The 13,722-nt window shown below is 38.6% G+C and overlaps 1 protein-coding gene across 3 annotated transcripts in view; it reads right to left on the bottom strand.

The window, feature by feature from the left end:
* The window catches only part of LOC141965571 (neuronal acetylcholine receptor subunit alpha-7), a 45,393-nt gene that overhangs the window by 5,656 nt on the left and 26,015 nt on the right, over window positions 1–13,722 (bottom strand). For all 3 annotated transcript variants that reach the window (XM_074917339.1, XM_074917341.1, XM_074917340.1), the window contains 6 exons: window positions 10,355–10,464; window positions 4,753–4,832; window positions 3,311–3,478; window positions 2,746–2,940; window positions 1,339–1,425; window positions 565–674 (listed from right to left, as the gene is read on the bottom strand). In XM_074917339.1, coding sequence (XP_074773440.1) covers window positions 565–674; window positions 1,339–1,425; window positions 2,746–2,940; window positions 3,311–3,478; window positions 4,753–4,832; window positions 10,355–10,464 — 750 coding nt within the window. The remainder of the gene's footprint in view (window positions 1–564; window positions 675–1,338; window positions 1,426–2,745; window positions 2,941–3,310; window positions 3,479–4,752; window positions 4,833–10,354; window positions 10,465–13,722) is intronic.

Here is a 13,722-nt window from a genome sequence, read left to right as displayed (position 1 = left end):
TTTACAGATGTTCTTGACCAGAGATGTAAAGATGAGGATTTTCAGAGCAAGTTTCACTTCCACTTTAAGAACCAGCTTTAACAAGTGCTTTTTAGACTACTGATGTTTCTTTATGCACAGCAGCTAAATAGATAGCAGCTGCACAGTTGCACCTTGAGGCTAGTGTACTTCGTGCATTTATAATCTCCAGCAGCACCTCACACTTTCCTTCTACCTGTTTCACTTTTGACATCTGCAGCTTATTTGAAAATCACCTTCAATTATATTTAGGTTTTAGCAAAATTCTGAACTGCTTCTAGCTGTTGTGAAGGAGATTCTGAATATAGAAGCAAGCTGAGGTATATTCATTCTCTCTCTTGCACACACACACACTCTCTAAGAACCCAACCACACAAAACATATCTGGACATCTCATTTCTGGTGAAACTAGTTTTCAAAACAAAGCATTTAGTAAGTATTTATAAGTTTTTAACAGTAAGAAGTAAACATGGGTCAATAGCTACTCTATCACATCCCTGATCCAGGCATTTATGCAATGGACAATGAATTAAAATCAAACCTTACCCATTTAGGCATTTTCCCCCCATCTGGATCATGATGATGGTATTGTAGAACGATAACAGTGACAACAACAGAAAGACCAACAATAATCATAGTGCTGGCAAAATACTGAGCTGCAAAATAAACAGATAATTACAACAATATACTTTAGCTGATATTGCTTTGTAGCTATTATAAGGGGTGTTTACATACATGCATACATAGTGTTCTTTTTCCAGTGTAATGGTACATGTGCCACTTTAGGCACTTATGAGAGATTTCTCAAAAGCAGAAAGAGCAGCCATTAGTAACTGTAGTAGCTAGATTTAGTAATTGACCTTGTGGAACTGAGCACCTGTGCTTTCTAAGCAACCTTGAAAAAAATTGACCTCTCATTTTCTGTCACCAGTATTGTAGAGGCTGGCTAGTACTTCTTTTAAAAAGTTTCACTGTTTGAGAAATTACAGTGGGAAGATTTGATCATGTTTAGCTCTGTATTCCTAATGTCTGGCCAATTGTGTCAAAACTGCAACAGCTTCTTCCATGTAAAACTTGACTCCCTTATGATTTCCCAAAATTCACCAACAGGTTCTCTATTTTGTTCAGAGCAGAGAACACAGAAGTTGTATAAGAGACCACACCATTCAGAGCCTTTCGTCAAATAGCAACATTTTTCTAATTCAACTGCAGTAGGCCGTTTGTAGAGGTGGTAATTTGTCTTACTGCTGGCCTTCATGCAAAGTCACTGCACCTCATTTGACAAAAAATAAAAGTGAGTATATGCTATAGTTAGCTTACCAATTAAGGGCACAGAATCAGATGTTGCTGGCATAATTTCAGCCACAAGTAACATGAAGACAGTGAGAGACAATAAAACTGTTATACCTGAAAGATAAACATGAAGTATGAAATCAGATCAGCAGCTTGTAATTACAGGGCAGTAAAAAGCAGAAAATGTATCTGAAGGCGTGCCCTTTGCAAGATGCAGTCCCCCTGTTACCCTTGCACCAGCACATTAGTAGGTACTCCTATTCCTTCTTGTACTACCTCAAGTTCAGGGTAGCAGTGCTGCCAAACTAGTACCAATGCTTGCACAGACATATTTATTTTTAGATCCTTGTAACTGCTCAGCTTTTATCACCATTTGCTAATTAGCTGAGGTGAATCAAAGTTCTTTCTGCTTGTCTGCTTTAGAAACATGGTGTGATTTTGAGTATTTGACCACATGACACTTGATTAATTGGCATGGAAGCTACAGGTGGTGTAATGCATAATATTCCTGAAAATCAGATCTGCTGTCTTGGACAGATTTTGATATCTTTTTGATATTAGCTGTTGGGTTCTGCACGTTGCTATGCCTGAGCAGTCCTGACTGTTGATTTTTGGAGTTTGACTTGTGTTGTTCAGTGATGAGTTCCCATCTTTTTGGAACAAGACTTATCTCTTTTCTCAGGACTAGTCTTAAATAATAGGGAGTCACTGTCAAGTGGAAAAGGATTTAGGAACAAAGAATTAATCTTAAAATATGGGGAAGGACTTCTTGATTAAGGAGGCTACTACTCAATTAAACCACGTTCTGGAGAAATGTCAGTTTTGTTTCTATCTTTGAACAGCTATGTTCACTCAGGAGAAGACAGTGCATTTGCAGTTTTGTACAAGGCAAAAAGTTTCATTAAATATTTAACATCCATCTTAAGGATTAAGTACCTAAAACCATCAGATTTGTTTCACAAACCCATACTTTAGTTAAAATTCGCTATAAAAAAAATAGAATAGTAGCAGTTAGAATCAATCTTTCTGAGAAGGCACCTTAGGTTCTTAGTACAATTCACTATTAAAAGGAAATATTAAGAATTCCATGTTAAAGTGTTTAAATGCATATTTGTAAACTTAATCTTTACTCAGCGAATGTGGGATTTTTCTTCAGCAAATAAACATCAAAAAATGAAGCCCTGCTTCTTAAGAAAGGTAGTTGGGAATTGTCACACTTCTGTTTGGCTGGCTGGAATTTCTCCATTTCACGACTTCAGTGTACCCTAACCTGAGAGCAAGGGTACATCATACAGCTTCTGCACCAAACAGTAAAAAGAGCTCATGAGCCAGAATAGGTCACGCAACCGATTCCTCCTCGCCCACTAAAAAAACTTTAAAAAGGACAACTTCTTTTGACTTGGTCATATTTAAAATATCCTATTAAGGATTTACCTAGTGAGATCTTTTCTCCCGAGTCTGCTGGAAGCAGAAAAACTAACAAAGCAAGTGACGATATCAATACACATGGAATAAGAAGATTGAGTCCGTAATAGAGAGTCCTACGTCTCATAGTTACTGTGAATGTTACATCCGGGTAGGGTTCCTTACAACATTCATAAAAACTCTCAGTTCTCTTCCCAGGAACTCCTGTGTAGGAGGGAAAAGAAAGAAAACCAGAAATTAATGTGAATAAACTGTATATTATGTAGCGATTATTTTTAGAGGGATAAATGTAGCTTTCTAAGTTTTACTCTAGGTAAATCTTTAAACTTAATTCCCAATTAAGTATTTTTTCTCAGATAAGAAAAGATACTTACTGAATTCAAGCAGCAGTTTTGTCACCTACTTTTTAATGTTGCTTTTTATCTTACCTCTGTTCTCAGAGATTCAAATGCCACTAGCCTAGGTCATTTATTAATTTAATTTCTGTCTTCATTTCCCAATCATTATTCCATCCATTTCAGCAGTGGAGACAAGGCCACAAGTTCACAGTATAAATAAGAAATCTAGAGCTTACCTACTAAATCCCACTCTCCATTTGAAATATAGCCAGATATGTCCGCTTCTTGCATTTGTAAGTCCAAGGACCAGCCTCCGTAAGTCCAGGATCCAAATTTCAGGTTACACTTCTGAACATCAAATGGAAACCAGCGCACATCTATGTAGCATGAGCTTTTAAATATGCCTAGATTGGATTTTGGACAAAACCACTTAATTTAAATGTTTGTCCCACATAATTTCATGTTCCTTTTGTAACCAGACTTTTGTCTACATCGTGCATTCTTTTTTTGACTTGTAAAGCGTATTTAAACTCAATTGTGTCTTGACATGTAAATAGCAAAAGTCAGTCATAGAAAAGGGAAAGAACCACACTGCTAATACATTGATGTTATAAACTAATTTTCGAACTACACTTCCATTTTGGCATGCAGTTGGAGATTATTTAGAGAAGAGCTCATATTTCTAGATACTGTATTTCAGAAACAAATGAAGCAGAATATGCGATCTATTTCTCCCATTTCTTTTACTGAACAAAATAAGAAATCCTGAAAGATTATTTGCTGCTTTACTAGATATACATGATCTTGATTTATTCAGGAAAGCCACCTTCTTATTTTTCACTTGTTGAGTCAGGCCTTGTCATTCAGCGGCTTTCAGAATTGAATTGAAAACCCCCCACCAAATGGAACATCTTAAATCAAAAGAACAACAGGCAAACCCCTGAAATCCTCTGGGGATCTTAGATGGAAAAAACTAATTTGTCTGGAAAGCAGTTGGCTCTCTTGCTGTAGTTTCTAAAATTTCTAAATTCTAAAGAGTTTCTAAAATTGCTGTACAATCTATTGCTGTAATTTCTAAAATTTCTAAGTTCTAAAAGAGTTGATTCTAAGAATTATACTGAGTTTGGGAACAGAAACAGAACTCCACCGATATATATCCAACAGTCAGCAATATATTTCTGATATCCAATAAATATCAAATACAGATTACTTTCCTTTCACACTAAAAATCGTTGTGATGAAGCATGAGGTGAATCACTTCAAATAGAAGATACATCCAAGACATTACTAAGCCTCTTATTGTAAAGTTCACATATTAATAGAAGAAACAGCTAAATCAATGAAATAAGTTTTTATTAAGAGACATTACCATGGCTTTAATAAACAATATCTTTCTACATTAAGGGCTTTTATTTTTTATATTTTTTCTGTGTCCACAATTCTGAAATTGTGCATTATTAGAGAAGAATTTACATAATTGCAATTAAAAATTTATCTTGTATGGTGGTTTTCATACAAAAGTGTAAACTATGTAATGCATGATACATCTAGGCTTAAAACTATCAGATGATGCTAGCTAGATAAATAAAATATCAGAGAACTGATGCTGAATTGGAAACCACACCATACCATACATAACTAGTCTGTTATCCAAATTTATGACATGAAAACAGCCTACCTGGTGGCAGATATTGGCAATGTCCTGAAGAATTGACTAAAACATTAGTGTGAAATGTAGCATCAAATCTTTCATCAGCACTAGAACAGGGAAGAAACAAAATAGGTTATATGCTCTTTGACTGGCTGAAGAATATCTGAAACACATCCGTTCTTCATAAAAGGATTATTTCTCCCCCAAAACTTGACAGCTTTTCTCCTGTCCCCACTTTTCTATGTTCTCATAGTAACTGGCCTGACAGTATTGGATTTGTTCCTGGTTCACTACTGTAAGTGAAGGTGAGCCACCTCGTTCTTGCTGCTCACCTGTCCCACTGCATTCGTTACAGTGCCTTGGCTCTGCTGATCTCCATGCGGAAAGTAAGCACTTCCTTAAAACTTCTCAAGTAACTACAGGGAAATCTGTTCTCTTACTCTCTATATTAACAGCAGCTAAGGAATACTGAGGAGATGGATACTCCAGTGCCTTATCCTACCCCTTTGCATGGGTCAACACTATTACTACATGCCATACATAAGACTGTTTAATGCAGCTCCAGCTTTCATTATCTACTTCAGAACCCACAAACCAGGTTCAGCAAAAGAAAGAAACCCTATTAGGGGTGTCAGTGTAATGGTGCTGGCCAGGACAATCCTGGTGTGCTGTTCTCACACTTCTCTAGAAAAGAATCATAATGTTACTTGGAGAGTGCTTCAAATTATGAATTGGCAGCTACTGCTGAGGAATCTCTCAACTATATGTGGCACTATGACCCAGGAATTTACTAGGCATTAAAATTTTAATAACTTCAAGATGGGAAACAAGCTATTTTCAAATATTTAGATGATGAAATAAAGACTCTTCCCTCTGAAAAGTTTAGTAAGTTTGCTGACTTAAATCACTTTATGAAAGATCTTTAGAATACTTAGCACTGCAGTGGATATATACTCTTACAATATTGTGCCCTATTTCACAGTTCCCATTTACCACTCCAGGTTTTTGTGGTCAGATATTACAGATTCTGATCTATACATCCTTTAAAGTTTGGGACCTAGGTGTTCAAGAAATTGCCGTAGTTATTGAAATTGGTGCTAAGATTAAATTGCACAGAATATACTGAGAACATATTGGCAGCGAATGATCTTTGCGTCTCAAGATTATTTCAGGAACTGCTGTGCTGAAGTCATGTCTGATGGCTGTTGGCCCTGATTATAGACACAGGCTCCTTTCTTGGGCTTTCATTTCTACAGGGGATAAGCAAAATGAGACACAGGCTACTGTATTTTGTTGTATTGTTTGTAGTTTCCAGGCACCTTGTGGGGACAGATTGGCACACAAGGCAAATATAGTGCCAGCTGCTCCGGGGCAGGGCAGAGGAGGGTGCATGAACCTCGGGGTCTCTGGCTTCTTGCTGCAGTCTTTCCTTTCATTGACCTAAAAACCTGTGTTGTCTCTAGATTGATTTGAACATGTCAAGTCTCTGATGTCTCGTTGCCTATCAGTGGTTTAGTATCTCATAATTTTCTAATCACCTTCTAAAACATCAGAAAAATACAGTAAGAGTCTGAGATGGGGAGAAAGCGAAATAGTTCTAATTCTAGCAGAAGATGAAGTATAAAATGGTATATTTTTCCAGCATGAAAACCTTTATTGAAATATTCTTTCTAAAAAAGAGGACTTCAATATTGGATCTATTCTCATGCAAATTTTCTATCTTAGAAGCTAAAATAAAGCAATCACTATTTTGGTCATCGTTACTCAAAGAAATTACATTTTAAAAATATCTGAGCCAGTCTGTGTAATATGCAGACAAGAAAAAAACCCAACCAATTACTTGCCCATCTGGAGTTGCACTTTTTCCTGTGTGGAGCAGAAGGCTCACAATGTTGAAAATCTTTGTGACTACTTAATTTGAACTCTGAAGACAAGCAGAAAAGTCTAAATATTGTGTATGTAGCATGAAAGAATTCTAGCACTTTAAGGGGAAAAGGCAGTTCAGTTCTAAGGCTGCTGAGCTAATGTAGGCCACTCTCCTTCAGCTTCACAGCTCATGGCTGGATTCTCTGAATTCGTGTTACAGCTTCTCTTCCAGTTGGAGCACTAATTGTTCTCCCTCCTCATCTTGGCTGCCTGTTTTCATGACATTTATAAGAAACTGGTACTGATAAATCTCTACTGATTGCACTGCTAAATTTATCATAAGTGGATTCAAAGTATATTGGGGAAAGGGGCAGCAAGAAAGATCATACACAAAACATATATTCACACAGGCATGAGTGTATACATGTGCATAAGTCTTGTTTCCTTAGGAAACCATACTTAAAGTCCTGCAACAGGTTTTTATATTAGACATAGACAAGTAATTGCTTTGACTTGAAATTAATAATGGATACATGATGAAACTCTAACAAGTAGCCAAATTTAGGACATAAAAATATCCATGACACACAAATTACTTGTAAAGTGGAAATTAATGATTAGAAATAAAATTTCTTAGCCTCCTAGGCTAGATTCTGTTCTCTTCCCCTCGAGTGGAGGGCACTTAAGCACCAAAGAGTTGCTTCTAAGACCTTGCTGCTGTTTCTGGTAATTGGCAAAAATAAAATTTTCAAAAGGACACAAGTGATCAAGGAACCTAGGTTTCATTCCCATGTGGCTTTGCCTTTCATAAGACAGATTCTTAGAAGAGTATCAAGAGGGTACTCAGACTCAAATATGAAATTCTTTTTTTCTGAAAAAGGAGCATATGTGCTTTTCCACACTGTGCTTCTAATTGTTTTTTGAAATGCAGTGCTTCAGTCGGGAATGCACCAGTAGCGAAGTCTTTGCTTGATGAGACTAGACTCAAATGTAATGAAGAAAACCATTTCTGCTACATTTCTTCTTCAGGATATAGCCACTTGAAAGCAGATATTGACTGCAGTACATGGGGCTGACAAAGCTGTACCTAGCAGATATAATCCCACCGGGACCTATCTGGAGAATCTCGGGTTAAAAAAACTGGAAAACCGAAATGGTTAGAATGAGACATAAATACCAGAATTTTTGTTATTCCATGAAGTACTGAACACTACATGGTCATCTGGAAAATAATACCACCAGAAACGAGCACTTCTAATAAATCTAGTAAAACTAACAAAGTGGAAGAGAGCCATACGTGACACTAACACAGCCAATCCTGGAATCTGTACACAGGCCAAGATTTTCTTCCTTCAGAAAAACTACAGATGAACTGGCCCTGCTCTCTTCACAGTGTAGACTGGTATAAAATGTAATACATCTACCACAAGTTTATCTGCACTAGGCTGCAGCAAGCTGTTTGAGGACTCAAGACATAGTGAAACATGCATTCATTAAAACAAAAAGTGAATTTAGAGTTCATTAATTTCTTTGTAACTGCAGATGCATGTCCCTAGTGAAGTGTATAGAAATTGAAAGTATCTATCTCAAAATACCATGTCACTATATAAGAACATAGTAACATTCCCAATGCAATTTCATACAGGAATAAGAATTTGTTTTAAATAGCTTTGCTCTCTGACTAAACTCTGAATGAGACTTTGGATTAAATAGGTGTTCGAAACAGAAACACTACAGAATAATTACTTCAGGACCACGCCGTAGCTAACAATCCCATGATACAAAAACCTATATTAACAGGAAACTAGTGTTTTCAGTTTTTCAGGTTACCCTTCTCATTCTATAATGTGCTTCACCTACAGTTAGCACGTATGCATTCATATTACTAATTTCTAAAAAAATTACCCTTACATTTTGGATACACTTACTTCTTTGTTGAAGCATAATTCCTTAGACACACTGAAAGTCTCTCTCAGGTATGTGATATATGTGAGGAAGAATATTGTCATAATTTATTCTTTTGGAAACCTCTAAACTGCTGTTGTAGAGTACTAGTTTTATGGTATAGATAGTGTGTTATTCAGCAGGAGAATGGAAATAAATGCATGATTTGTCAGATTCTACCAAGAATGCTGTCATTTACAGAATCAAGGTAGCTCGGAATAAATGCTCAAGTGAACAAATCTGCATTGAAAAATACATTAAGCAAGATTAACGTTGCAAAAATACCCATCCAGGTTGCATGCTGCTCCATTTTGTGTACAGAGCATTTGAAATGATTTTTAGGCTTGTGTATGGACAACTGAAACACTAATTGCTGGGCTTAAACGAGAAACAAGAAGTAATCTTGACAGGCAGTTAGCATAAGTATGGTGAACTCTGGTGGAGAACACCTCAAATCATTTAGTATATTGTACCTTTGAGAGAAGCACTGCAGTGTGCTGTGAGCAAAGCAGTAACATAGGCCCTAGAGAGAAGTACTCCAAGTGTCTGACAAATGCTGTCACTGAGTGCTGTTATCACATTATGACAATTCAACGACACCTGTGACAGTCACATTGATTATAAAGGTGATCGTCAAATGTCAAAAGGGAGCGTAACTGCAGCTGACATATTGGGTACAGCTGTTCTCTAGGTCTTGTTGCAACAACAAGCAGCTCCAGAAGTGGGGAGAGGGAATCAGGTTAACAGGACAGCAGGGTTGTCCTCTTAGTGACGCACAGCAGAGAAACAGAGGAAAAAAGCCATCAGGAAGACAAAAGGTTCATGTCAGCTGCATGGGCAAAAAACCACAATGTACCCTGGCTACTACAAAAGAGCCAGTGCAACACGTCCAGAGCAGATGTAAGTTCTTTCCAGCACCTGAGGAACAGCACACAGGCCCATAACAACTGCAGAAAAAGGCAAGTTGTTAAAGAGCAGGCAGTTCTCAGTGGTTTTATTTTTTTAAACTGAATAAATTCCACAATGGGCACTACCGTATAATGATGCAGCCAAAGAATCTCTCAATGTCAGCCAAAGGTTCTGCAGTGGATTGATAGCAATCTGTCTGTCCCTGAAATAAGCCCAACTCAGAACAGATAGGTTGAAGAGGAGAGCAGTAAATATTCTAGCTATTGTAGCAGGAAGAAAGAGTAACACCAAAACTGGACATGGGAAAATTAAAACATACTTACTGGCGTTTACCTATCCTGCCTCTAGTGAACTAAAGAAGAAGTCAAAAGTCAGATTTGAATTCACCAGTCAACATTTCGACCAAACAAATAATTTAAGATTAATTAAGATAATTAAACAAATTATATTTATTAAGAAAAATTAAGATAATTAAACAAATAATTATCACTACCCATACCATTAAACACCACCAGAAGAGTTTAGTTTTCTAATCATCTCACAAAACCCAACTAGAATTGGTGGTAGGGAGGATGTAGTTGTTTACGTAGTATTTGCAGATATGACCTTCTGTTGTGTAAACACGAGATTGGTAATTTTCCAGTATTCCAAAAACCTGGAAAGTTTTAGAAAAGTATTTCAAAACCTAGGCATTTTAGTGAGATGATTATGTCATTTGCCTTGCCTTATCTTTGCAATTGGACAGGGTGCTAGATAATCTTATCTAGGCTCCCCTTCCCATGAAAGATTGAACCAGTTGAGCTTTCGAGGTCCCTTCCAGCCAGGGCTATTCTGTTATTCTATACTTCTGTGTTCTTCTCTCCTTCCACCCCCCCCCCCCCCCCCCAAAAAAAAAAAAAAGTGTGTCTACCTGTTATAGAGAAGAATATCTGGCTTCCAAATCAGTCCATCAGGAAAACGGACATTCTTCACTCCTGGGTATTCAGACACATTCCACTGTAGATAATGATCTGTCCAGTACTAAGACATACACACAAAAAGTAAGTTAGGTCATCTCATCCACTGGTTTATTGTAGTTCTCTAGGGACTGGATAGCCTGAAACAACAGGTGTTGTCTTGTTAAAGAGACACTATCTAGCTTCAGGCAGTGAAATGTTTGGAAAGGGTGAATTAGGCCACCTAGATCTCAGTGGAAAACACAAAAATCTCATTTCAATTCACATTGCAGTGCACATAGCAACCTGTAAAAGATTTGGGGTGCTTGTTGTTTATTGTTCATGCTGTCCCAGTTTGGGATAGAACAGATTTTCTTTTAAATTAACTTCAGGTAGTTTATTTTCACAGACAGCTTTGTTTTCTATTGTTAGAAATTCTCAGGTTGTAATAACTTGGTTATTGACATGAGGTTGAGCAGCCAACAGTCACTGCTGTCAGGGAAAACAACTGAAATGGTAGAACAGTTAATACTAGCATAGGAGGTTTTAGCAGCTCCTGTAGCCTGAATTTAGGCAACCTCTGAGGCAGGTGCTCAGCATCCTCCCTGGCTGGCGCTTAGGGCACTGGAGGCATCCACCCCAGGGACCATCCTGCTCCGCTCAGCCCATCCTGACTGCCAGTATAGGCAGGGAGTCTTCCGTGGTCAAACCAATAGGGGTTTGACCTGTGTTTAGCGTTGCTAAATCCCAGATACTGTCACTGAAGCGTATGATCGTGCAGAGTCATGAACAAAAGCACTGCCCCATACTACAGGCAGCGGAGTATGGTGGCAGCTCTAGCAAGCTGGTTACCTCCTGGTCTCTGGAGAAACACTACCATGAGTTCCTGTATTTTCCTGAAACTGAGGCTGTACTTCACCCCTACTAAGCAGATGACTTGTCACGATACAAGCATGGTTACTGTTGTAAGCAAAAGTTATAGATAAGAAGTAAAGGTAATTTTGTTTCACAAAATTATTTTTTTATTATCATTTCTATGCTTCATTATATTGTGCCTCTATCTCCCTAGTATGTTATTTACCTTAACTTCACATAGCTGCATGTGTAATGTAAACTATGAAGTGGGTGAGCCCTTCAACAGTCTAGTGGCCCTTGTAAAAATTTTTGACAGATGTTAAGGTCAGAAGAAATTTCCAATGGGTATTGTGGAGGTAATGTTATTGGATTTATTGTTATTGTTATTGTTATTGGATCGGTGAGTCAACATCAACGGCGTGAGCTTCAACAAGGCCAAGTGCCAGGTCCTGCACTTGGGCCACAACAACCCCATGCATGGCTACAGGCTTGGGGAGGTGTGGCTGGAGAGCTGTCTGGAAGAGAAGGATCTGGGGGTTCTAATCGACAAGCAGCTGAACATGAGCCGACAGTGTGCCCAGGTGGCCAAGAAAGCCAACGGCATCCTGGCTTGTATTAGAAATAGTGTGACCAGCAGAAGTAGGGAGGTGATAGCGCCCCTGTGCTCTGCACTGGTGAGGCCACACCTGGAGGGTTGTGTCCAGTTTTGGGCACCTCAATACGAGAGGGAAATGGAGGTGCTGGAGTGAGTGCAGAGGAGGGCAACGAAGCTGGTGAAGGGCCTGGAGAACAGATCCTATGAGGAGCGATTGAAGGAGCTGCGACTGTTCAGCTTGAGGAGGAGAAGGCTGAGGGGAGACCTCATCACTCTCTACAGCTCCCTGAGAGGACACTGTAGAGAGGTTGGTGCTGGTCTCTTCTCACAGGGGATTAGTGACAGAACAAGGGGGAACAGCTTTAAACTGCAGCAGGGGAGGTTTAGACTGGACATTAGGAGAACATTTTTCCCAGAAAGAGTGGTCAGATGGTGGAATAGGCTGCCCAGGGAGGTGATGGAGTCACCATCCCTGGATGTGTTTAAGGGTCATTTAGATGAGACGCTGGGGGATATGGTGTAGGGGAGAACTTGTAGAGTAGGGCTGATGGTTGGACTCGTTGATCCCAAGGGTCTTTTCCAACCTGAATGATTCTGTGATTCTGTGATCATTCTCATGGGGTATTCACATCAAATTGTTCCTTGTAATTCCTTGCATTACTGTCACGGGCAAGTTTCAGTTTGATACATCAAACAAATCCCCAGTTAGCCTCATGCTGCACATAGTCAAATACATTTTTGTACCTCTAGAACAGTGTTTGTAAATGACAGTTTTGATGCACACAACACATCTAATAGCATTTATCACACATCTTTTGTAAAGCTTTTACTACACAATTTCTTGGCCTGTGCATTCATATTTATCTCATTCATTTTTTACTATGAATTTGTAGCCCCTTGTCACCTGAACAAATGATCTGAGTTGTGCATTGCTTTTCCCTTTTGCTTTACAGATAATAGTTTTTTACAGAAATCTTAAATCAGAATATCTGATTGGCTCTGTTCATAGTTTTTTCTTTTCACTGCAGGCTCCATTCACAGTTCTCAAATTAAATTATGTGTATTGCTCACACCCATCTATACACAGCTTCTATAAGCTGAACAACTGCTTTTCATCTTTTCAGAAATACTACATCCATATTTACAGTAAATTGCTTTACATGAACTTCCTGATAGACAAATGTGTCACTGTCTTTTACCACTTCATCTTTGTGGAATGTAGAAATACTGAGATCCTCATGAGCCCTCTATTTTTACAAAGTCCAACAATTCAAATAATACAATGTGTGGTTTTGAGGCATTTAAACCAGTGGGCTCTTGTTGGCTTTAGGCGAGTGATTTTCAGGAGGTGACAGCACAGGTCACTTTCTGAGTAGCGGTGGCAGGGCTGGGGCTGGCAGGTGTGGCAGCTGCTGCAGAGCGTGCTGCCCGGTGGCTCGGTTGTGTGCAGCAGGCACTCCCGTTCATTCCCATCTGAACTGCAGTACAATAATTTATATCAATGTGTTCAATTTCTTATTCTAACTTCTCTTAGGAGTTATCATGGCCGATACGACGTAGCATAGGGTGACACCGAATGATGTAAAGACAGTGCAAAGGGTGGTAGAAAACTTCATACTAAAGTCTGTAGTAGAGATAATGTTAAGAAGATCGTGTAGCTGCTCTGTTTGGCCGTGTGTACAAAGTGCTTACCCATCCAGCTGGACACAAGCTGCCTCATTTTGTTTTAACTTTAGAGCTACAATTACCACTGTAGCTGAAGTACATTTGATGCAGATTAAAATATCAAACAGTTCAGTGTGCGTGGGTCAGTATTAATCTCTGTGATTAGGCAAGGCTTCTGCTGTAACTTAGACCACGTTTAAGACTTTGATACCGAACAGTATTGCCATG

This window comes from Athene noctua, chromosome 13, assembly GCF_965140245.1.
Source record: "Athene noctua chromosome 13, bAthNoc1.hap1.1, whole genome shotgun sequence".
Classification (NCBI taxonomy): Eukaryota; Metazoa; Chordata; class Aves; order Strigiformes; family Strigidae; genus Athene; species Athene noctua.
Note: the sequence above shows the minus strand (reverse complement) of the source record. Positions and strands in the feature narration are given on the sequence as shown.